Source organism: Ursus americanus, chromosome 5 (assembly GCF_024610735.1).
Source record: "Ursus americanus isolate L20-20 chromosome 5, mUrsAme1.1.p, whole genome shotgun sequence".
NCBI lineage: Eukaryota > Metazoa > Chordata > Mammalia > Carnivora > Ursidae > Ursus > Ursus americanus.
In genome coordinates this window covers 1,692,090-1,717,929 of record NC_142131.1, presented here as the reverse complement: position 1 = coordinate 1,717,929, position 25,840 = coordinate 1,692,090, and the positions used below count along the sequence as shown (strand labels likewise).

The 25,840-nt window shown below is 39.3% G+C and overlaps 1 protein-coding gene across 1 annotated transcript in view; it reads left to right on the top strand.

Moving 5' to 3' along the window:
- The window catches only part of CAMK4 (calcium/calmodulin dependent protein kinase IV), a 224,943-nt gene that overhangs the window by 130,313 nt on the left and 68,790 nt on the right, over positions 1 to 25,840 (top strand). The window contains exon 5 of the mRNA XM_045777285.2: positions 10,150 to 10,222. Within this exon, the coding sequence (XP_045633241.2) occupies positions 10,150 to 10,222 (73 nt within the window). The remainder of the gene's footprint in view (positions 1 to 10,149; positions 10,223 to 25,840) is intronic.

Sequence of the window (25,840 nt, the reverse complement as noted above, 5' to 3'; positions counted from 1 at the left end):
ATCTCATTTAATCCTCACAGTAACACATGTACAAGGTAGGTCTTGATATATACATTTTATAGACCAGATAACCAGGACCAGAGAGGTCCATTAACTACTTTTAGGTCACTCAGCTTATATTTGGTCTACGACAATAATTAAATGAGATTGGACTCAAGTATGTCAGACTCCAAAGCATATGATTATTCTACCATGTCATGCTGCTGCTATGTGAGCAAATGCAAACACTCTTAATACTTAAAATAAAACTTCAAATTAGTAATGTAACACTTTGTCTTACTTGAGTGTTGGCTTAACTTAAATATTAATATGTATATAATTGTTTTTCAACCATTGAAAATTTAAATACATCTTCTCATTTATGCAGTTTTATCTGGCTGTATGTAAAGAAAACATATACTTTGATTTGGACTAAATTTCTAGTCTTTCTAGAAGCTGGGCTATAAAGGAAAGGATAAAAGTGAGATAGTAGTAGGAGACACAGGATAATTGGAGGCTTATTAAGTATTTTAAGCTGGCACACTGGGAACACATTAATTTGCTGGCAGGAAGGAGCCCACAAGCTGGAGAGGTAGGAAAATCTGTGTGAGAGGGACTTATATTTGGAACAATATCCCAGGGAAGACAGAGGGAATAAGATTTGGAGTCAGATAAAAGGGTTTGTTTAAAATAGAAAAAGTTCTCTCTTCTTCAGAAGCAGAAAGATTCAAGAGACAGAAGGCTCAAAGGACCTAGAGTAGTCACAACAATGTTGCAAAAGAAGAACAAAGAGGACTTACTCTTGGGGCTGGGATATAATTCTGCTCTACTTACAAACTAGTAAATTAGCCTGTTACACTTTCGTGGGTGTTGGAAAAAGGTATGAGACTCCTGGGTCAGAGACGAAGGATTTGACTGCTCATGGCACAGCAAGCATCATGGACATCAGCTAGTTTGTGTTATTTCCCTTCACTCTGCAAATTCCACAGGGGCAGCACAGCAGGCTTGGGTGGATGCCTACACGTGGAGCGCTTGTGTTCCAGGAGAGAAAATAACTTAACTGTACATAAACTGGCAGATGAAGAAACAAAATGTACGATTCCATTCACCCATGAAAAGGAATGTTCCTTTGATATGGATGAACCTCAAGAACATTATGCTAAGTAAAAACAAACAAACAAACAGGAAAGACTACATATTGTATGTTTCCATTTATATGAATTTCAGGAAGGGTCAAATCTATAGAGACAGAAAGCAAAGCTATGGTTGCTTAGGGCTGGGAATGGGAGTGTGCTGGGGGAGGGGAGAGTGAAAGAGGTTTAAGTAGTTCAGACTTATTAGTCTCTATTTTAACAATATTGTTGGAAAAGAGAAATTTACCTCCTAACAATGGCTGGGGGACAATGGACTAGGCGCTTGTGGGAAGAAGTGGTGAAGTTTGTAAATGGGAATGTGAGAACAGACTAGGGCAAAAATAAGGATTTTTGAGGAACGCAAAGCATCTACTGAGGCTGGAGGTTGTATGTTTTTGCAGAGTCTGGTCTGTGGTATTTTACACTGTTGGCTAAACCTCTCCATATCTTTCATGTAGTCTTTGACATTGTCTCTTTTTCCCTTGGATTTTATTCTACCTTTTCAGTTTTCTCCCTTTTTTTAAAGACTTTATTAATTTTTTTGAGAGAGAGCGAGCATGAGCACAAGGGAGGGGGAGACAGAGGGAGAAGTAGACTCCCCACTGAGCAGGGAGTAGGGCTCCATCCCAGAACCCTGGGATCATGATCTGAGCAGAAGGCAGGTACTTAACTGACTGAGCCACCCACATGCCCCTGGTTTTCTCCTTCTTAATCTTTTTCCTGAGTTCCTTTTCTTTTTTACATCCTTTAAATGTCCACCTTTTCCTAAAGTTCTTCCTACGTTCTCTGTAGGTAAATTGGACACTCTCCTGTGGTATCAACCACATTGTTGACTGTTGTCTCAGCAGAGATGAAAACTGTATTTTCAACAATCTGCTAGACATTTTCACCTGCACATGCCATAGGCACCTCTAGATCAGTATGTCCTCAAATGAACTCAGCATTCTTCCCTCCACTCTCTTTTTTTTATAATAATTTTTTATTATGTTATGTTCGTCACCATACAGTACATCCTTAGTTTTTGATGTAGTGTTCCATAATTCATTATATGCGTATAACACCCAGTGCTCCATGCAATATGTGCCCTCCTTAATACCCATCACCAGCCTATCCCATTCCCCCACCCCCTTCCCCTCTGAAGCCCTCAGTTTGTTTCCCAGAGTCCATAGTCTCTCATGGTTCATCCCCCTTCTGTTTACGCCCCCCCCCCCCGTTCATTCTTCTGTTCCTTCTCCCACTGATCTTCCTGCTATTTCTTATGTTCCATTAATGAGTGAAACCATATGGTAATTGTCTTTCTCTGCTTGACTTATTTCACTTAGCATAATCTCCTCCAGTCCCGTCCATGTTGCTGCAAATGTTGGGTAATCGTTCTTTCTGATGGCTGAGTAATATTCCATTGTATATATGGACCACATCTTCTTAGTCCAGTCATCTGTTGAAGGGCATCTTGGCTCCTTCCACAATTTAGCTATTGTGGACAGTGCTGCTATGAACATTGGGGCTCATATGGCCCTTCTCTTCACTACATCTGTATCTTTGGTTTTCCCTCCACTCTCAATCTTGCTTCCTCCTCCTACCTCTGAGTTGACTTAACATCTGAGCTGGTCAGCATTGAATTCTCCCCCTTCCTCTCACTCTGCCCAGCCCCCTCCCCAGAACTCTTTCTCTGAGCAGCTTTCAGATCCATTCTCTCTCCCCTTTCCCACTGCCTGTGCCCTTTTGAACCTTCACATTGTCTTTCCCATTGCCACAGACTCCTAACTGGCATTAATTTCACTGTCTTCCATCCCTCTATGTTTAAAGCACTGATTTGATCAGATCAGCCCAAAAACCTACTCCCTAAAAGTCAGTTCTTTTAAGCATAGCACACGAAACAAGGTAATCTGGCCTCAGCCTAGTGTTCTGGCTTCATCACCCACCTTTATTCCCTTCTCACCACTACGCCAACCAGAGCACATTGCCTTTACCTTCAGTGGGCTCCTAGTCTTGAAGAGGGAGAGTAAAAATGCTATGTGGACCCTAATACTATCTTTCAATACTACCATCATCTCCCCAAAATGTGTTAGGGCTTACAGAAGCAACCACAATATCACAAGATAAAAAATAAATAAATAAATGAGGTCAAGGAACTAAAAAGGAAATAAAAATAAGAATCTGTACACAAAAGACATATCATAAGATACTTCATATTTGCTAGAGGTTGGCCACAGATTTGGCATAAGTCTTCATGTGGGGATGATACATGGTATAATTGGGATATAAACACAGTCCTTTTGGCGCAAAATCAGGGGGTCTTCTAAGGCAGAAATGGCTTCAGGGAGGAATAGAATATTTTAGCTGAATTTTAAGTGAGAAATCAGAAATTAGCGAGTAACGGATAGAGGGAAGGGTAAAGGGATATCCAAAAGCAGAGCACTTTGGCAGGACTAGAAATGAGTTCCTTAGTCTCTGTTTTAGAAGCTGTTCTAGACAGAAAGCAAGCAATTGCTAGATATTTGTCAAATGAATGACTGAATAAACACTGTGCTCTTGGACAATGTGTATTACATCTTTGAGTCAGGCTTTTCATTTACAGTATAAGAGAATTGGGCCAGGGCTCCCTTAGGCCCATTCCCAGGTCTGTAGTTTGATTTGACCTCCCCTTTCTCCTGCACTGTCACCTCCCCGACCAGCATGCACAACTCCCTCACTCTCTCCCTGGCTTTCAAATTTAACAGTGTCACTAGTGTCTTTGAAACTATTTTTTAAGCATATGAATTTAACACTCTTCAGGAGAGCTCTTAGAAAAAGCATCAATATAGGCTAAGATGCCATCAATGAAATGTGAAAAGGCAGTGAATGAGGCTTATAAAGGACTGATAGATTTACACAAGGTACAGCAGAATTCACTTTAATGTATGTGACTGAGGATTGATGTACTGGCAGCCCTTAAGACTTGGTTCCTGAAACTCCTGTTTGGGGCTTTTAACCTATGTCGTTTGATCCTTCAGTACACATTGTCATCAGACCAGTATCTTTCTTGCAAAAACCTATAGTCATCTAATAGCACCTCCATTTGAGAAAAAGCTATCACTGGTGGGGGGAGAAGTAGGGCTTCTAATCTCCGTGCCAGGAAGTCTGAGGGCCTCAGGGTATGATCAGATTAGAGCTCTTCAGCTGCATCGCCGGTGCTAACTGCCAAGCTGGAGATGTGCTCAATTCAATTTGCAGCAATTAAGGTGACAGCAACAAATGCACAAAAGTCTTATTTTCTGGCAGATCCGTGGAGAGAAATAGGCATTGCCTGTGCTGCTTTGCCCTGCAATTTTAAAATGTTGAGAAGGAAACCAGTTCCAACTGTGGGGAGGAGGGGCACGCACTCCCACACGGCCGGCCAACGGTGGCAGTAAAGGCACCGTCCAGGACGAAGAAGGCCTGTGCAAGCCAGAATCACAGCCTGGGAACCTATCCCCGTTGTACTTCCTTCCCAGATCTGCAGATGTCAGCTAGGCCTGTTAGTGACTGAGGAACCTATGCAAACGAGAGCTCAGGGTAGGTTTTTGGGTCCTGTTGTGATTAAAGTCCTAGGAGAGATTTTGTTTTTACCCCCGAGTCTTCTAGCCCAGTTCACAGAGGAACGATGAGAAATTGTGCCGCACAGCAGCAAACTTCATGGCCCTGGACCTTTGAAAACAATCTTAAGATGCTGGTAACATCTTAACTGCTTTCTTATTATTTTATAGAGCATGAAAAGGAAGATTAGTTTGCTAAATCTAAGGGGAAATAGAGCAATAAGTATGTTTAAATATAAAAACCAAACTATCAACCAAAAGTGTCCTTTTTCTACAGCTCTAAAACCCTTACAATGATTGAATATTTCATTGCTCCAACAAATTGAAGGCATTAGTATATTTTATGTCAAGCTATAAACCCTTGGCTATATATACGTGGCAACTTGTTTTTTTTTTAAATTCCAATTAAATTTTATGTAGAAATCGTTACGTGTTGCCTCGTGAAAGAAATGCTTGCTGTATTTTGCTGAATTTGAATCACTTTGATTTTTTTCAAAATAAGTTTCTAAAAAGACCATGTTATTACAATAATATCTAGGTACTAACTGAATGTATTCCTAAGACCAGCAACACCCTCTCTACTTGGTGCATTTGCTTTGGGAGCTTCTGTATGGCTGCTCTCCCTCTGGATTGATAGCCAGGTTCTTGTAGTGAGCGTCACTTCCCTGTCCGGGGCATTGTTTCCCATGAGAAGGAACACAGGCAAAGAAGTTGCTCACATGTCCATGGTCTGAAATTCCTCTGTCACCCATTCACTTGGCAGTTAGTATTGATTCTACAAATATTTATTGACTGCCCACTATGAGCAAGGCTTGGAGGTAGGCCCTGTGGGTGAAACAATCTAGTGAGAAGGCTAAGAATTTTCCCACAATAACCTGCAGAAGGCCTTGGCCAAACACACCTACTGTAGTCATGCCTAAATGAAAAGGATTGCAAGACTTCATTTTCCTTTGCTTGGTCACTGATGTCTTCACTTGCAGTCTTAGCCGTAGATTATAAACCTGCCTTTGCAACTTGAGAAGTTCACTGTTACTGATCTTTCTAGTCACCCATGAATGTCCTGGTTGGTAGCGCAACTGATAAAATACTCAAAGTTGAATGTTTTGAGTTGCAGAAACCTAACTCTGTAACACTCTGATGAACAAATCAACTGGGAACAAAATCCCTTGGAGCAGAAGGAGCCTGGAAGAGGCACGGTTAAGTCCTAATAGTAGGGCTAAGCTGTGGCAAGTGTAGCTCCTGGGGATGGGGTGGGGAAGGCACCTGCATTCTATGCTCCTGTCCCACATATCTGCTCTAGAGACCTTCTTGACAAGAGAATTTGTAAATCCTTTGGCTGTACAAACCTCAGTATAACATGTAGTACATCCGTGGTGATGTTTTGTTAATAATTTCTGTACTACCCGCAGTCTCATCTGGGGCAGGACCCAAATCTTATTCTTTACAGATTCAGCAAATACCTGGCTCATGTTAGACAGAAATATTGGTTGACTATCACTATGCCCTCTGCACTCTCTAATTCTCACTACAGTGTTGGTCCTTTTTCTTAGAACAGTCTTCTTCCTCTCCAGTCACTGCTCCTCCACACCTACCTCACTCTCAGCCCCCACCCTTTCTGCAACTAGAAAACTTCTGTACACCCTTGAGGTCTGAGCTGAGATATAGCTACTTCCGGAATCCTTTTCCCACCCTGCACAGCCTCCAGAATAGATCACTGGTCCTCTCTCTGAGCTCTCGGGTCATTTTCTAATACCTCTGCCACAGCATTTAGCACAGTGTGTCGATTGTTGTCTGTCTGCTTATACCAAGAGAAACCCCATGAGTGCAGAGGCCATGTCTGGTTCACTTCTAAATGCCCAGCACATAACAGTCATTCCATAATATTTATTAAATAAATGAATGAATGGACATATCTGTTAGAATGCATCCTTTATATTAACAAGCTGAAATATCTTACTAATTTAACTTATACTGTGGAAAATTAATGAGATTTCCATGAACTATTCTTATACCCACTACTCTTCCCTCTCTCACACCTGAAAACAGGTCCCCCCAAAATTCAGTCCTTTATCCAGCCAGTCCCTAGATATTCACACACAAGGTCATATTCTGAACACAAGCATTGAACTCTAAATTATTCCCAAATGAAAATGTATAAACATCATATTTGGGCCAAAGCTTGAGAAGTCATAATAAATCAAAATATAGGGAGGAATTTCTAGTGTGTGAAGCATTGCCTCTCTAAGAGGTAATGATGTTCATAAGAACTCCTGTATTTGATAGACAAGGAGGATTTCTCATCAGGGAGGCTGCACGTGGTTGTGCAAGTTGGCTCTATACAACCCCAAGGAGTAGTGCTTGCCTAGACTAAGCCATGAGGAGCACCCCCTAGGGGGGTACCACAAAACGGTTGCAATAAAGCTCTAGCCTTGGTAAGTGGCCATGGGGAAAATCCACACTGTTTTTTGCAGGGCAGGAGGTAACTGATTTTATCCTCTTCTGGGAAGAAAGGGAGGTGGAAAGAAAGTTAACTATTGGCCATTCCTTTCCACCATCTTTGTAACAACTCCCTCTGTTAACAGGACTGGAGACAGCCAAGCTGCTGAGAGTGCAGGTGCCACACACAGAGGAGACACCGATTACATTTGAATTGGTTGATGGACATATCACAAAATCCACATTTAGAACAAAATGCAGAGGATTGTGTAATAGTAGCCAAAGTTCTCAACTTACCCTGACACAGTAGTCCTTCTTTTCCTCTTCTCTCATGCTTAATTTTAATATGTTCAGAAAGTATAGTACAAGTAATTATTTCAATTAAATGTTTAGTAAGTAGTCTATGTAACTTATTCGTGAATTGGAAGAATTTGTGATCTTGAAAGGAAATATTATCTGAAAATTGATTTTCAAGAACTGAATAATAATGATTCCCTGAATATTGTTACCCACTTTCACATTTTATTTGAAATGTGTACAGAACAGGTATCCAATGAGTAAAAAGGTGAGGAAAGATATTCCATCTTTCATCCTTTGAAAAGATGATGGGTTTGTGTTTCTTGACAATGTTCTGAATAATTGAATAGAAAAAATAATTGAAATTTTTGCATCAATATAATTTTTTGAATCTTGATAATTATGGTCATAAAGGTATCTTCTTATATATTATTTAATTTATTTCTGTTTTTTTCTGCTTTTCTGCATCATCCATCCTCTATTTTGGAAAGATTTTATAGATTTTTAATTCCAGCTTTTATAGATTTTTAATTCCAGCTGCCTCAAGAACTTACTTCTTACCACAACATTAAAAAAAAGAAGAAAGGAAGATAACTTTCTGAGAAATAAATATGCTACTTAAAATATTAACAGTCTAAAAAATTTCAATGCAAAACTATAAAAAAATGTTTAAGTTTTGTTTCTTATATGTTTTAAATTGACCTTTTTCAGACATGTCTTCACCATAAACTTTTTGTCAGCTGAAAACATTTTATGCAAGTTGGTAATCTTCAGTGCTGTCAAAAATGTGTTTTCTCTTGAAACTTTGGGAAGATAGAAACAGCAACAGTGTGGTTTTCCAGTTGTCCCAAATATCCCTATACAAGATATTTGTCAGAATCTCACAGACAATATCTATAACAAAACCAGGTGACAAGGCTTCCCCATGGAGCCTAGAAAACAAGTAAATGAGGACAAACTAATGATGATTGCAAGAGCCCCATGGTATTGGCATCTATGTTAGAGGAAGCAAGAGGTCATTGATGAACCCGAGAATAGGAGAACACTCAAATCTCCAAAGCCTCCAAATCACTGAGAAGCAGAATGGGCCAATACAAGAACAGCTGAAATTGTGAGGGCTTTTTGCCTTCCAAATTTCTGGGAAGCACAAGGGCTGCACCCACAGTAAGGTCTGAAGAGACAAATGCAGTCAAGACCCTGTGAACTCCTGAAACTAATATCTGAAGCCCCCTTGTGTACATGAGGAGAAACTGCTGAGAAGAGACTCCAGTAACCAGAGCAGAGATGCGTAGAGGCAAGGGAATGAAGTTCCAGATAGAAAAGAGATCTTAGAAAGTTTGAGGTCATAATTTTGAATGCTTCATGAAAACAATCAGTCAGGGGCCATGAAACTAGAAAAGATAGTCTGACCTATCACTCTATCAAAAAGGTTAAGAAAACCAACTTTGCTTAAAAATAAGCAGCAACAGACAGGTGTCTCCATCAACTGCAATACAAAATGATTATAAGAGCACAGAAAATCAGCATGTCAGGAGGATATGCCCACAAACAGATGAAAGTATAACATGATCTACAGAATATTAAAGTTAATATTACTTAATACTAAAATTAAGAAAATTATAGAAGAAAGAACAATAGAAATCAAAAGTAGAAAAACTCATGATGTGTCTAATTGCACACCCCTCAAAAAGAAAAACCAAAGCCGTGGAAGAAAACAAAGCATTCTAACTGAGGAAAACATTACTGAAATTAAAATGGAAAAGACTTAAGTTAAAAGAAAGATTCCTGGGGCGCCTGGGTGGCACAGCGGTTAAGCGCCTGCCTTCGGCTCAGGGCGTGATCCCGGCGTTGTGGGATCGAGCCCCACATCAGGCTCCTCCACTATGAGCCTGCTTCTTCCTCTCCCACTCCCCCTGCTTGTGTTCCCTCTCTCGCTGGCTATCTCTGTCAAATAAATAAATAAAATCTTTAAAAAAAAAATAAAAAAATAAAAGAAAGATTCCTTAAAGGAAAAGAAAGTTTCCTCATCTACTCCATGCAAAAAGAGCAAGTCATTTATTTGGAACAGAAAGCCAGATGGAGAGAGAGGAGAGGGGAGGGGTAAGGAGCAGGGAGCTACAGGTAAAAGGAGGATAAGAGACACAAATACCAGTCAAATTGTGTGCACCTTATTTGGATGCAGATTCAAACAAACAAATTTCAACATGTCCAAGACAATTGGAAATTTGAAACACTGTGTATTTGAAAATATTAAGGAATTGTAATTTATAGGCATAATAATGGCATTGTAGTTACGAATTTTGAAAGGTCCTTTATATTTTTAGAGACAAACTCCTTATTTATGAATGAAATTATGTGATGCCTGATATTTGCTTTAAAATAAAAAAGAGGATGGGAAATAATTGAGTGGATAGATAAAACAACACTGACCATGACTTAATAATTATTGACACTGTGTGACAATTACATGGGATGGTTCATGGTATGTTGCCTGCTTGGTATATGTTTAACACGATTCCCAGTACAGGGTTTAAAAAGAATTTTTTTGTCCTCAGGATGGCCAGTTCAAGCCCAGGCAAAATAAATGTGTTTCATTTTCCTAAAGAAACCCAAGGTTTCTAGAGTATCAGTTTGTAGAAGTATTTCCCCCAGCATTAATTCTGGCACGTTTACATTAATTCAGTTAACTTCTCTTAACATCCACTGCCCTGAATGCATGTGTCTGAGAAGCATTTCCTGGTTTTTTTTAGGATTGTGGAGAAGGGATATTACAGTGAGCGAGACGCTGCAGATGCTGTTAAACAAATCCTGGAGGCAGTTGCCGTAAGTGTGAATTGACAGCAATAGCATAACTCTTGGTAACCTTTTCCTTGTACAGCATCGTCCCTTAACAAGTGCATGTCTGTGACCAGCCGTAACATTTACAGCAAAATAGTATGAAATACTCTGGAGACAGTATGTTGAATACATTTATATTTTCTCTTGATTGCTCCCACTCTGAAAGATGCAGTTCTCCTATATAATGCCATACATCTGTTCAAGTAATTTCCCATTATTATGAAATCAAATCAGACTTTGGGGCTTATGGTCCTTCTCTCTTTCCATTTCTTGAGTTTGTTTATTGTTTTTGTTGTTTGGCAGGGAAGTGGAGGAAGGTGGAACGTGATAAATATAGATCTGGGAGCATAGAGGTTATTGATTTTTCTTTCAAGACAAGAAATAAGGGAATTCAAGTGAAAAATTCTGACAATTTTTTTTAAGGAAGAAATATAAGTTAATGCTTTTAAGGAGAATAAAGTTTTGTAAGTTAATGGTGGAAACATGCACTCACATTTACACAAAAATATAATTTTGAGAAGCTTGTTGGATTGAATTAATAAGGAAAAATTTGCCTAGATGAAACAAACTCTGCTGGTGAAAACCTTCCCATATATTCAATGGTGTCTAATATCTGCTGGAACACGTTGGTGATTCATTTATTGAATATGAAGTCGGAACAAATTATTCTCTGAACAAACAGGAATGAAGCCCAAGGGGAAATGTTTATCAGGGTTAAAGAGACAAATGTATAAAATATACCCAGAATTAAGATATATTCCATTGTTTACAGTCAATTATATAACTAAAATCATCATTCAGTATCTTGAGAAACCAGCCATAGTGACAAAAGCACATGTCCTGTGAATTTTACCCCCAACTAAAACAGGAAGGAGGGAAGAGAGAAGGGAGAGAGGGAGAGAAGAAGGAAGGAAAGGAGGGACTCTAACATCTAACTAGCTTATCTATCACCGATGAAAAGGAAAAAAACAGTCTCCACAATCTGCATAGGACTGCTAGAGAGAGTAGATCTATGGTCTAATCAAATCCATGATTGCGCTATCAACACCAAGTTCAGTTGGCTTTATAGCCCAGTCTTTCCAAATTATTCCTTCCTATAAAAGTGTTTTGGTCTTTTTGCTATGGTGGGGTATAAAAAATTTGAATTGGGGGTGGAGAAAAGCTGGAGAGGCTGCCCTGAAATTTTACTCTAAATATATAGTGCAACCCCTGATTATATGAATATTGAATTTCAAATTCATACTCTTATTATACCTTAAATAACCACTCCGTTCCAGATTTTTCATCAAACAGTATAGTTACCATCCCTGGTTTCCTAAGCTTGCCAATTTGGGAATGATTTTTTTTTTTTTAAAGATTTTATTTATTTATTTAACAGAGATAGAGACAGCCAGCGAGAGAGGGAACACAGCAGGGGGAGTGGGAGAGGAAGAAGCAGGCTCATAGCAGAGGAGCCTGATGTGGGGCTCGATCCAATAACGCCAGGATCATGCCCTGAGCTGAAGGCAGACGCTTAACGACCGCGCCACCCAGGTGCCCCTGGGAATGATTTTTAACTCTTCTCCCCTCATATCCACCTTCCCAACTTTAGTTGGGTCTTCCTTCTACTGCCCATGAACCTAGTCCTGCTCCCTGCCATGCCGTGACTGCTCCTGATGTGCTTTATTAAACGAAACCAAACAAACAAAACAATACCACTTCTAGTTGCTTCCAGTCCCTGGCTTAAAGATATAAGTCTAGAATTTTCTTTTGCAGTCCCTATTTTCATCTTGTCACTTCTGAGTTCAATAATGGCCATTTTATGCCTTTCTTAAGTACGCATTTAAAAACTTCATTCTTCATTACCACATGCAATAGATTATCTAGTTAAGTAAACGTGCTGGCAGTGGCCCACCATCACTTTACCCAAATCAGCAGGCAGCTAGTGTAACAGTTAAGATTACTTTGGGAGTCAGACAGAGCAGGGTTCAGTTTCTAGATATGTGAGCTTGGCCCGAGTCACTAAGTTATCTTTGAGCCTCAGTTTCCTCATGGAAAATACGCATAATATTCAATCTAACAGAGTTGTGGGAAAGACTAAATAAGATGAAGGGAAAAGGATAAACAACTTTGGACTCAGTACATTCATGTAAAGGTGTATTAGATGTTGTAAATCTATACACAGATGTCTGCTCCCCAGCTAAGTACTAAAATCAGAAACAACTGACGGTAGTCACTGCTCAGTTACCAAATAAGTAACTGAAAATTTATCAAAATAGGAAGTCACTATTAACCGTTTTGTCTTTCTAGATACTGATACGTTTAGTGAAACATCCTTGTTATCATTTTTCTACTCATTTCATATGAACAAAGCTTTCTTCATAACTTGCTCCCGTTCATGAGATTCTTTTCTGCTAACTTACTATCATTTAATTCTTTTCCTGGCATTCAAAATGCACCTTCTTCAATATGTTCTTTCTGGTTGCCTCCATCCATTTAGGTCAGCTCTTGATTCTTTTGGCTTATCACAGTGGGCATGCTTCAATTTAGTGATACCTCAGGTTGCTGACTGGGAGAGCTCTGTCCTCATTCAGTGAATGAGAAATGAATGCTTTCCGCATCAGACTCTTCCACCTATTGGAGTTACACCAATTAAGGAATAAAAGGGCCCCCAACAGGGATGCCCCAGATAGGGTACCCCACATAGAAAAGAGGGACTAGACTTCAACTCTATTCCAGATTTGCAAAGATGGATTGAGTAGTCTACTCAATTTAAAACAAAAAGAAAATTGTTATTCTACCTACTCAGAAAGTTTCAGTTTAATAAGTAGGTTACCGACCAAAGGGGGAAAAAAAAGAGAGAGGCAGACCGAGAAACAGACTCTTAACTATAGAGAACAAACTGTTGGTTACTGGGGAGGGTGGATGGACGGGGATGGGGGAAACAGGTGAAAGGGATTAAGAGTACCTTTGCTGTGATGAGCACCAGGTGAACCAGGTGATGTATGGAAGTGTTGAATCACTGTATTGTATACCTGAAACTAATATTACACTGTATGTTAACTAACTGGAATTAAAAAAAAAACTTAAAACAAATAACAAAAAAATGAAAAATAAAGAGAAATAAGTAAGAGCAAAAAAATAAATTACCACATTAAAGTCACTCTTTGAAAGAAGTTTTATAAAAACCAAATCTTCTCTGATTGCTACAACTATGGATTAACTTAGAGGGGAAAAAAAAAATTAAAGTCATTTCCTTAAGTGTTCCACAGGTAGAAAGCAAGCAATTTAAAACTTGTGGGAAGTGGTTGACATTTATGAAATATTTTATTGTCAACTACATAGCTATAGATAGCTTTAAAAATAGGACAGTTGGGAACTCAAAGTAATCAGTGATACATCTCACATTTCCTCTGGATAACACACTCAGGAGACTATATCTAGGCTGGGTTTTGAAAGCACAGAAGGAGAAAGCTTAAAGATTGAAAAGTTCTTGGGAAATATGTTATGGGGATAATTATACCCCTTAGGTAACAAATCTGGCAATCCTTCCCTTCCTCCCCACTTCACCCTAATTCTTGCCCCAAATATTTCACAGTATTTGTCTGACTATAATCTTGCTCCTTCTGCTTTTTAGCTTTAAATAGAATTTTTGAAAGCTTTTAAGTGAATTTGAAAGATGTTTCCCTCCTTAAGTTTGAATTCATCCAGTTAGTCTTTGACGGCAGATCATTAAGCCTTCTTGAGTATTCTATCTTCCTGAAATGAATTCCAGGTAGTCCCAAATTAGATGGTATAGGTCAATCTGGACATTCTGGAAGGTTCATCATGTCCTTATCTGTCATAAAGCACAATGCCAAACCTTAAAGCCCTCCTTTTCCATTTACTTAAAAAACATAGCCAGGGAATATTCCATCACCTCTGACATCTCTTACTGTTGCCACCACCTCCTGTTCTTTTCTTGTCCCCCCGATATCCTACTGTTCCTCTGTTTCCAAAAAAAAATCGCTATCTCCCTTTTTTCTCCGCTCCTGATGCCACTTTCCATCTTTTGCTAGTCATAGTTCTCTTAGGTATGTCTTAATTTCAAAGTCATGACTTGAGAGCCTGGAGAAACTTGTACATATAGAGTATATATTGAATTTAATAAAATAGAAGGAAATGGTTGAAGAACTTAAATATGTCTACTACCGTAGCACATAGATTTTGGGTTAGAATTTTTTAAAAGATTGTGATAATGGGGGTGAAGAGTTGCAAACAAAAGCATCCAAACCTTGAAAGTTATGGACACCAATATGGCATCTCAAGATTGAAGTAAAACAGGATGTGGACGTGATTATAAGGATGCAGGAAAAGATGAAATAGTACAGGCTTCTTTTGGTAAAAAATTTTTAAAACCTGTAGCTTCCCCTAAAAAAGAAGAGATTTACCATATTAAAGAGTCAATTGATAAAGAATTGATGACTAGATGTTGAAGAACTGGAAAGGCAAAAGTGTAATACTAAGCTTAGGTACCACGGAGGTAGCATCGCAGGAAGCAACCTCCCCTCAGACTGGGGCGAACAAAACAAAGAGTGGGAGATGATTAAAACGTAGACATTTAAAAGGAGGTGTGATGAAGGCTCACTGCTTGGCTGTGCTGGTATCTAGTCTCTGACCTAAAGGAATTGCCCCCAAAGCTGGCACTCAAACCGTTGAGCTCATTGATGAGATTGGTAGTCTAGCCAGCTAGTGCTGGTGTTGCCAGAGAGGAACCTGGTTGGTTCTGCGAGCATTGGAAAATCTGCAATCAGCAGCTACTACCAGAATGATCTGCACTGCAGGGTGAAAACGTGTCTTTAGGGTGCATGGGAATAACAAGCAGAAAGGTAGGCACAGAAAGCAAATAGGACTGAGCAAGAAGTCCGTTCACGCTCTCCCAGCCTTCCCCTCTCTCTCTAGTGCCGTCTAATGGCAGAGCCAAACAGGAAGCCAGCAGAAGAAGGAAAAGTGGCTTCTAATTCGTGTCAGCTTCACAAAGTGGATTATAGAAGGGTGATTTACAGTTGAGAGACAATAACTTAATAAATGGTACAGGAATTTATTTGAAAACAAAAATAAATTCTCAAAGTTCCTGTTGCTATTCATGGTCATCTAAAATGTTCAGTCTTTACTAATGTGCATTGCATGGTTCTAGAAGTCAATGAAATCAAAACAAGTACAGCAGCATTGAAATAAATGATTGTCTATATTTAATACCAAGTACTATGCTTGATAACATTTATAGGTTTAATGGGTAATACACACATTATCAACTTTATATTATTTGACACTTTTAAACCATCTTCCCCCTAACCTCTCAATGAGCTCTGATGGGCAGTCTGCCTGTGGGCTCTGGGGAAACTTCTTCACAGTAAAAGGAGACCTGATGGCAGCATGAAGTCCAAAAGCAGTGAGGCCAGTTAGGAAGATATGGCAAAGTCAAGTCAAGAGTTGAAAAACATCTGAAGGGACATGGGTTGTGATTATATGAATGAAATGTGCTAACCAACTAAGCTCAGAATTCCCCTTGAATTTTCCTGGTCGATATTAATGAATGTTACGTATGTGAAGACGTGGAGATAATGAAAAATAATCTAGAGCAGGGAGCATGCAGAAGAGCAGTTTAGAGGTTTAATAAGAAGTTCTCACAAAACTCTCTCACTTGCGTTAACTTAGCTCTCTTCTCGCCTCTGCGCACTTGCTCTGTGAGATATTATTCCGCTTTCTTCCATCCAGTCTCACAGCTCCTCCGATGACCTGTGTTTCGACCTTTCCTGTTTCCCTCTCATCTAGCTGAGAACTAATGATGAATAGAACAACAGCAAAAATAACAAACATTTTAAGAGACCAGCCAAAGCCTTTAGAGCAGGGTGATTGTATTCACTGCGTACAGCACTCATTGGAGGTCCCCAGGAGAGCTATAGAAAGGTAAATATGAGACAGTCCCTGCCTGGAAGAATTAACAAGACAAAGAGGATTTTTTTTTTTTAAGATTTTATTTATTTATTTGACAAAGAGCACAAGCAGGGGGAGTGGCAGAAGGAGAAGCAGGCTTCCGGCAGAGCAGGGAGCTGGAGGACGTGGGGCTCTCGATCCCAGAACCTGGGACTTAACTGGGACACTTACCTGGGCCACCCAGGCACCTCAAGGCAAAGAGGATTTTAAAAAAGAACATCTAAATTATCTTTCTTCTCAGGATTGAGGTGAGTGTTTTCACTATTACAAAAGCCCATTTTAGTGTTATGGACATGACATCTGATTCGTGTTTGACGACCTCGGGTGATAGTCTTTACAGATTCATTTATAGCTATTCTGGCAGGTTTCTGTTGATTACAGCATGAGATTCATAGATTCATTGACTTTGGAACAGGAGAATTGGATAATCTCAAGAAAGGGTGGGAAATATTGTCTAGTTAATGACAGCAGTATCCAAAAAAAGCACAAAAAAGGAAACAATGTAATGATAGAGAAGTACTCACAGTACCCTTACAAGGTCAGGAAAGGCATGTATTGTTTCTGTGTCTATAGATGACCTATGAAGAGTAATGTGAATCAAGAGAAAGAGAAAAAGATGGGAATTCAAGCTATAAGGGAATACAGTTTTAAGTAAGGTAACATAAGTTTTAATTATGTTTAGAAATGCTTATTCCAAACAGGTGTGTATAAGCAGACCATAAGGGGAAGGATATTATCATATTATCACGGTACCTTTTTTATTTTAAACAAACCTTACTCTAATCGGTAACTTGGCCTATTTTCCATTCCTGTGACACCGTATTGCCCATATATATATATATATATATTCTGTTCCTCTAATACTCAATGCTCTGAAAAGCTGAAATTCAGAAAAAAAACTGAGCAAAGAATTCTACCACCCACAATGGGGTCTCTAGGAGGACAGTCTCTTCTTTACATCGATATAATTTATGTACGATAGCCTCTACCTACTACAGGCTACAAGGTAAGGACTCACGGCTGGAAAGATTCCTTTGACAGTGATCCCCTTTTAAGAAAGAATGATTGTGTGGAAAATATCAAAGTATTGTGCTTTGAAGGTGAACAGTTATCTTTTCTTTGTAAATGTGCTTCTCTCCAAGGATGGTAGAGTGACTACGGTTAGACTCTAGTTAACCATTTCTCTGTTATTCTTCCATTGTTTGTTTATTGGAGGATGGGGATGGGACCATGAAATTTATTTCCTTGCTCTCTGGTATTAGTTCTCTGCCCAAACCTAAAGTAGTCCCAGTCTTGAAGGTGTGAAGTTCTATTTTATGTTATATGGTGCATTGTGAATCTACTACTTGTAATGTCTTTGCCCCATAAAAATGAATTTTTATTTTGGTAATGGCCAATTCGGAAGTTGTGTTGAAACACATGAATAATTCTCTCAAGTAGGTAGAATATTTTTTTTTATTTCTGGAAGGAGAACATTTAGGAATATTATAATATTCTGTTAATTTCACTCTTTGAACATGGAATTTTGATTTTATTATTATTAAATAATTGAGAAACAAATTCTGCAAAAGTTTTACAAAATATTTTTACCTGCCTAGTAAGTGAGAAATACATAATTCAACGAAGATGTCAAATAACATACAGGCACAGGCCTAGATAATAGCCTACGTACATTACACCAGTCATAGAAACAGAAGGTTAACTGGATTTTCTTATTTTAATCACTGTCTTCCATCCCACCTCAAGTGTTTAGCTCCTGAATACGGAATGTTCACTGAAGTCCAGTTTACTCAAGTACCCTTACTTTGAGATGCAGAATTTCTCAATGGGGACAATGGGGACACTAGTGTCATTTGGGCAGGGCAGTTCTTAAGTGTTGAGTAGTCCTGGCTATCTCAACCTATTTTGGCTGCTATAACAGGATACCATAGATTGAGTGGCTTAAACAATAAATATTTATTTCTCACAGTTCTGGAGGCTGGGAATTCCAGATCAGGGTGCCGGCATGGTCAGATTTTTGGTAAGGGCTCTCTGTTCCTGTTTTTCAGACTGCTGCCTTCTTTCTGTATCCTCAGGTGAGGAAGAGAATGAGCTCTGGTCTCTTCATCTTCTTAAAAGGGCACTAATCCCATCATGGGGCTCCACCCTCAAGACCTTAGATCTAATTACTTTCAAAGGCTTCACCTCCAAATACCACCACACTGAGGACTAGGACTTCAGCATTTGAATTCTTGGGGACACAAACATTCATCCGTAGCACTTGCTCCAAAATACTAAATGCCAGCTGGAAACCCAGATATTGTGACGACAGAAAAGAAAAATACTTGTACACAAGTTCCGATCCATCTACGTGGAACCTTCCCCTTAATCTGTTTTTCTTTCTCTCTCTCTTTCAACCTCTCTCCCTTCGTCCTTCCTTCCATTCTCACCTCTCTTTACCTTGTAAATTTCAGAGAATCATGACCATCCAGAGACTTAAAGAAATGTAGACACCATTGCAATGTATGCAGTGCTAGACACCCTAACAATTCTTGTTAACTTTTTTGCCTAATTTAAAGAAAGTTTTCAGTAACTATTAGTGGTTTCAAAGTGTTTTTTTGACCTAGGCCAAGAATACCTTCCTCATTCCAGTGTCCCACTTTATCATTCTACCTTTTGTAAATGTAATTTAAGGTCCCTCTGTGCTATATCCTCTTTATTTTTAGCTCATGAAAGAAGTATGGTATAATTCTAATGTATTTCACATGCTATATATTTAATACTAATCTTCCATGGTTTCTGAATCTTGGTATTTTCTCCAGATAATTTTACTTAAAGTTTACAGAGGCCTATCTGCTCATTTTTTTTTTTGAAGGAAATACTTCCCTATATATTATCAATCTGTAAAATTTTCCTGGAATGTCAGGTCTTTGCCCACTATGTTTAAGCAGTTGGTAGGTTAAGTAGAGAACTGCTTACCTATACACTGCATGCTTAAAAATAATCAAAGCTCAGATTTTATTAATAGGACATCCAAGTGTTTTAAAAGATATATATAAGTGGTAGAATTCCCCAGGAAAACCGTCTGGGCCTGGAGTTTTGTTATTTGGAAGGTTGTTTATCACTGACTCAATTTCTTCATAATTAATTGGCCTGTTTAAGAAATCAATTTCTTCCTTTTTCAATCTTGGTAGTTTATAGGTTTCCAGGAAGGATTCCATCTCTTCCAGATTGCTTAGTTTATTGGCATATAGCTGTTGATAAAAATTTCTAATAATCCTTCCAATTTCAATGGTGTTCGTCGTGACCTCTCCTTTTTCATTCATAATTTTAATAATCTGGGTCCTTTCTCTTTTCTTTTGGATAAGTCTTGCCAGTGGTCTGTCAATTTTATTGATTCTCTCCAAGAACCAGCTTCTAGTCCTGTTGATCTGCTCTACTGTACTTCTGGTTTCTGCTTGATTGATTTCAGCTTTAATTTTGGTCAACTGCTTCCTTGTGCGTGGATTAGGCCTGTCCCTCTGTTGCTGTTCCAGCTTCTTGAGGTGAGAATATAAAAACTGCATTTTAGATTTTTCTATTCTTTTGAGTGAGGCTTGGATGGCTATGTATTTCCCCCTTAGGACTGCCTTTGCAGTATCCCATAGGTTTTGGACCGTTGTGTTTTCATTCTCGTTGGTCTCCATAAATTGTTTAATTCGATTTTTGATTTCCTGGTTTATCGAGTCATTCCTGAGCAGGATGGTTCTTAGTCTCCAAGTGTTTGAGTTTCTTCCAAATTTTTCCTTGTGGTTGAGTTCCAATTTCAGAGCGTTGTGGTCTGAGAATATGCAGGGGATAATTTCAATCTTTTGGTATCGGCTGAGACCTGTTTTGTGTCCCAGAACATGGTCTATTCTTGAAAATGTTCCATGGGCATTAGAATAGAATGAGTATTCTTTGGTTCTGGGATGTAGTGTTCTATATATATCTAAGAGGTCCAACTCGTCGAGTATGGCATTCAAAGCCTTTGATTCTTTGCTTAGTTTTTGCCAGGGTGTTCTGTCTATTTCTGAGAGTGGAGTGTTGAGGTCCCCTACTATTAATGTATTTTTATCTATATGTCTCTTTATTCTGGTTAAGAGTTGGCTTGTGTATCTTGCTGCTCCCCTGTTGGGGGCATATATATTTATAATTGTCATATCCACTTGTTGAATACTTCCTTTAAGAATAATATAGTGCCCTTCTGCATCTCTAACTATAGTCTGTAGTTTAAAATCCAATTTATCTGATATGAGAATTGCTACCCCAGCTTTCTTTTGAGGTCCATTTGCGTGAAAGATGGTACTCCATCCCCTTACTCTCAGTCTGAATGCATCTTTGGGTTCGAAATGAGTCTCTTGTAGACAGCAAATGGATGGGTCATTTCTTTTTATCCAATCTGCAACCCTGTGGCGTTTGAAACCAGAATTTAAACCATTAATGTTAACGCTGAGTACTGAGAGATATGCTTTTAATTCTGCCATGTTGTCAGTAAAGTCTTTGTTTGTATTGGCTGTGACTTTCTGTTTTGTATCACTCTTGGGGCCTTTTTACTTTTATAGAACCCCCCGTAATACCTCCTGTAGGGCTGGTTTCGTGGTTATGAAATTGGCTAGTGACTGTCGATTCTGAAATGTCTTTATTTCTCCATCAATTCTGAATGACAGCCTTGCTGGATAAAGGATCCTTGGCTGCATGTTTTTCTCTGAAAGAGCTTTAAAAATGCTCCCCCAACCCTTTCTCTCATTCCAGGTCTGTGTAGACAGGTCTGATGTAATTCTGATGCCTTTGCCTTGGTACGTGAGAAATTTCTTTGCCCTGGCCGCTTTCAATACTGTTTCCTTGGATCTCATATTTGCGAATTGTACTATGACGTGACGTGGTGTAGGTCTGTCATGGTTGAGCTTGGGAGGGGTCCTCTCTGCCTCTTGGACACGAATGTTTGTTTCCCTTGCTAGATTAGGGAAGTTTTCAGCTACAATTTGTTCAAATATCTCTTCTAGACCTCTGTTTTTCTCCACCCCCTCGGGGATGCCGATGATTCTAACATTGGATCGTTTCGTTGAGTCAGTAATCTCCCGTAGCCAACATTCGTGGGCGTGGATTTTTTTAAGACCATCTTCTATTTTTATTTTTTCCTCTATTAACCCATCCTCCAATTCACTAACCCTTTCCTCCGCTTCCGTGACTCTGGCCGTCAGAGCCTCTAGTTTTGCCTGCATTTGGCTCATAGAATTTTTAATTTCTGTCAAATTCGCTCTCATTTCCGCCCTTAGGGATTGTATATTCTCAGTAATATTTTCCTGAATACTTTTTTCAAGTCTACTCATTATCTTGACCATTGTTACTCTGAATTCCATTTCTCATAATTTGGTTACATCTATATCCGTTACTTCTGTGGCAGAGGCCACTGACTCACTGTCTTTTCTTTGCTCGGGGGGGCTTCTCCTTCTTGTCATTCTGATGAAGAGAGGTTGCGGGGTTTCCAGAGCCCAAAATTATTGACTGGGTCACATTCAAAGAAGAAATAATACCTATTCTCCTAAAGCTATTTCAAAAAATAGAAACAGAAGGAAAGCTACCAAACTCATTCTATGAGGCCAATATTACCTTGATCCCCAAACCAGGCAAAGACCCCCTCAAAAAGGAGAATTACAGACCGATTTCCCTAATGAATATGGACGCCAAAATCCTCAACAAGATACTTGCTAATAGAATCCAACAGTTCATTAAAAGGATTATCCACCACGATCAAGTGGGATTCATACCTGGGATGCAAGCTTGGTTCAATATTCGCAAATCAATCAGCGTGATACATCATATCAACAAGAAAAGACTCAAGAACCATATGATCCTCTCAATCGATGCTGAAAAAGCATTTGACAAAATACAGCATCCTTTCCTGATTAAAACCCTTCAGAGTGTAGGAATAGAAGGTACATTTCTCAATCTCATAAAAGCCATCTATGAAAAGCCTACTGCAAATATTATTCTCAATGGGGAAAAGCTGGAAGCCTTTCCCCTAAGATCAGGAACACGACAAGGATGCCCACTCTCGCCACTATTATTCAACATAGTACTAGAAGTCCTTGCAACAGCAATCAGACAACAAAAAGGGATCAAAGGTATTCAAATCGGCAAAGAAGAAGTCAAAATGTCTCTCTTCGCAGACGACATGATACTCTATATGGAAAACCCAAAAGAAGCCACTCCCAAACTATTAGAAGTTATAGAGCAATTCAGTAACGTGGCGGGATACAAAATCAATGCTCAGAAATCAGTTGCATTTCTGTACACGAATAACGAGAACGAAGAAAGAGAAATCAGGGAATCCATCCCATTTACAATAGCACCAAAAACCATACGTTACCTTGGAATTAACTTAACCAGAGACGTAAAGGACCTTTATTCTAGAAACTATAAATCACTCTTAAAAGACATTGAGGAAGACATAAAAAGATGGAAAGATATTCCATGCTCATGGATCGGAAGAATTAACATAGTTAAAATGTCCATGCTACCCAGAGCAATCTACACTTTCAATGCTATCCCGATCAAAATACCGAGAACGTTTTTCAAAGAACTGGAACAAATAGTCCTTAAATTTGTATGGAACCAGAAAAGACCCCGAATCTCCAAGGAACTGTTGAAAAGGAAAAACAAAGCTGGGGGCATCACAATGCCGGATTTCGAGCTGTACTACAAAGCTGTGATCACAAAGACAGCATGGTACTGGCACAAAAACAGACACATAGACCAATGGAACAGAATAGAGGGCCCAGAAATGGACCCTCAGCTCTTTGGGCAACTAATATTTGATAAAGCAGGAAAAAACATCCGGTGGGAAAAAGACAGTCTCTTCAATAAATGGTGCTGGGAAAATTGGACAGCTACATGCAAAAGAATGAAACTTGACCACTATCTCACACCATACCCAAAAATAAACTCCAAATGGATGAAAGACCTCGATGTGAGACAGGAATCCATCAAAATTCTAGAGGAGAACATAGGCAGCAACCTCTACGACATCAGCCAAAGCAACCTTTTTCATGACACATCCCCAAAGGCAAGAGAAACAAAAGATAAAATGAATTTATGGGACTTCATCAAGATTAAAAGTTTCTGCACATCCAAGGAAACAGTCAGAAAAACTAAGGGGCAGCCCACGGAATGGGAGAATATATTTGCAAATGACACTACAGATAAAGGACTGGTATCCAAGATCTACAAAGAACTTCTCAAACTCAATACACGAGAAACAAATAAACAAATCAAAAAATGGGCAGAAGATATGAACAGACACTTTTCCAATGAAGACATACAAATGGCTAACAGACACATGAAAAAATGTTCAAAATCATTAGCCATCAAGGAAATTCAAATCAAAACCACACTGAGATACCACCTTACGCCAGTTAGAATGGCAAAAATAGACAAGGCAAGAAACAACAATTGTTGGAGAGGATGTGGAGAAAGGGGATCCCTCCTACATTGTTGGTGGGAATGCAAGTTGGTACAGCCACTCTGGAAAACCGTGTGGAGGTCCCTTAAAAAGTTAAAAATTGAGCTTCCCTATGATCCAGCCATTGCACTACTGGGTGTTTACCCCAAAGATACAGACGTAGTGAAGAGAAGGGCCATATGCACCCCAATGTTCATAGCAGCAATGTCCACAATAGCTAAATCGTGGAAGGAGCCGAGATGCCCTGCAACAGATGACTGGATTAAGAAGTTGTGGTCCATATATACAATGGAATATTACTCAGCCATCAGAAAGAATGAGTTCTCAACATTTGCTACAACATGGACGGCACTGGAGGAGATAATGCTTAGTGAAATAAGTCAAGCAGAGAAAGACAACTATCATATGATTTCTCTCATCTATGGAACATAAGAACTAGAATGATCAGTAGGGGAAGAAAGGGATAAAGAACGGGGGGGTAATCAGAAGGGGGAATGAAACATGAGAGACTGTGGACTACGAGAAACAAACTGAGGGCTACAGAGGGGGTGGGGTGGGGGAATGGGATAGACCAGTGATGGGTAGTAAGGAGGGCACATATTGCATGGTGCACTGGGTGTTATACACAACTAATGAATCATCGAGCCTTACATCGAAAACCGGGGATGTACTATATGGTGACTAACATAATATAATAAAAAATCATTATTAATTAAAAAAAAAAAAAAGATATATATAAGTGGCAGGGTGCTTGGGTGGCTCAGTCAGTTAAGCATCCAACTCTTGGTTTTGGTTCAGGTCATGATCTCAGGCTCATGGGATCAGCCCCATGTTGGGCTCTCCATTCAGCATGGAGTTGGCTTGTCCCTCTCCCACTGCTCCTCCTCACCTTCCCCCACTCCCCACTCGCACTTGCTCTCTCACTGTCTCTCAAGTGAATAGATGAATCTTGGGGAGGAAAAAAAAAATATATATATATATATATATATATAAATGTATATATGTTGCATAATGATATTGACAAATGATGTCCACCAGGAAAATGAATAGTTTACATATATAACTTGGGATGTAGACAAGGGTGAGTCACATTACACTGTCTTTGTTTTCTTTATGTGGCTGTATACATTGAACTGAGAGTATAATAAGAATTTCAGCTCTAGGGGCGCCTGGGTGGCACAGCGGTTAAGCGTCTGCCTTCGGCTCAGGGCGTGATCCTGGCGTTGTGGGATCGAGCCCCACATCAGGCTCTTCCACTATGAGCCTGCTTCTTCCTCTCCCACTCCCCCTGCTTGTGTTCCCTCTCTCGCTGGCTGTCTCTATCTCTGTTGAATAAATAAATAAAATCTTAAAAAAAAAAAAAAAGAATTTCAGCTCTAAATTTGATACAGCACACCTACATGTTGGAGATTATTGTATTGTCATCTCTGTAGTCATCAGTTTTCCTGACAGTTACTTTGTGATATTTAAAGGACTTTGCTTGAACATTGGGATCCTTCCTGATTTATAAGAGAAAAGCGTACATTATACCATAGCATTTCCCCACTTAACCCTCCGCTGTCCCCCCATCAGACTCACCACCCTCTATGTGTGACCCTCACAGTCCTGCCTGGAAAGCCTCCTTGCTGACCTTATGGTCCTCTCTCTCCATGAACTTTCATTCATGGTGCTTCAGTGACCTTCTGTTCCTCCAATATGAGAAACTCTAGTGTCTGGAACTTTGAATTCTTGTCTGAAACTAGAATATATGGGACGCCTGGGTGACTCAGTGGGTTAAGCATCTGCCTTGGGTTCAGGTCATGATCTCAGGGTCCTGGGATCGAACCCCACGCCAATATGTAATAGGAATGTTTCCTGATACATGTTGGGTATTCTGTAAACATTTGTTGGATGATTTGAATGACCAAAGATCTTCGTTCATTTATTTACTCATGCACTCATTCACCAGCTGACCAAACAACCTACAAATGTTTATTGCGCATATATTTAGCCCCTATCACTGTGGAGTCATTAAGAAACACATGGCACTTGTGTGCCAGAAGTTTATGTTCGTTAGTCCATTACTGCAAAATACTCAGTGTATTAGTTTTCTATTACTAACAAATTACCACAAATTTAACAGCTTAAAACAACTCATTCTCTCCCAGGTCTGTAGGTCTGAAGTCCAGTGGGCTCTAATGGGTTCT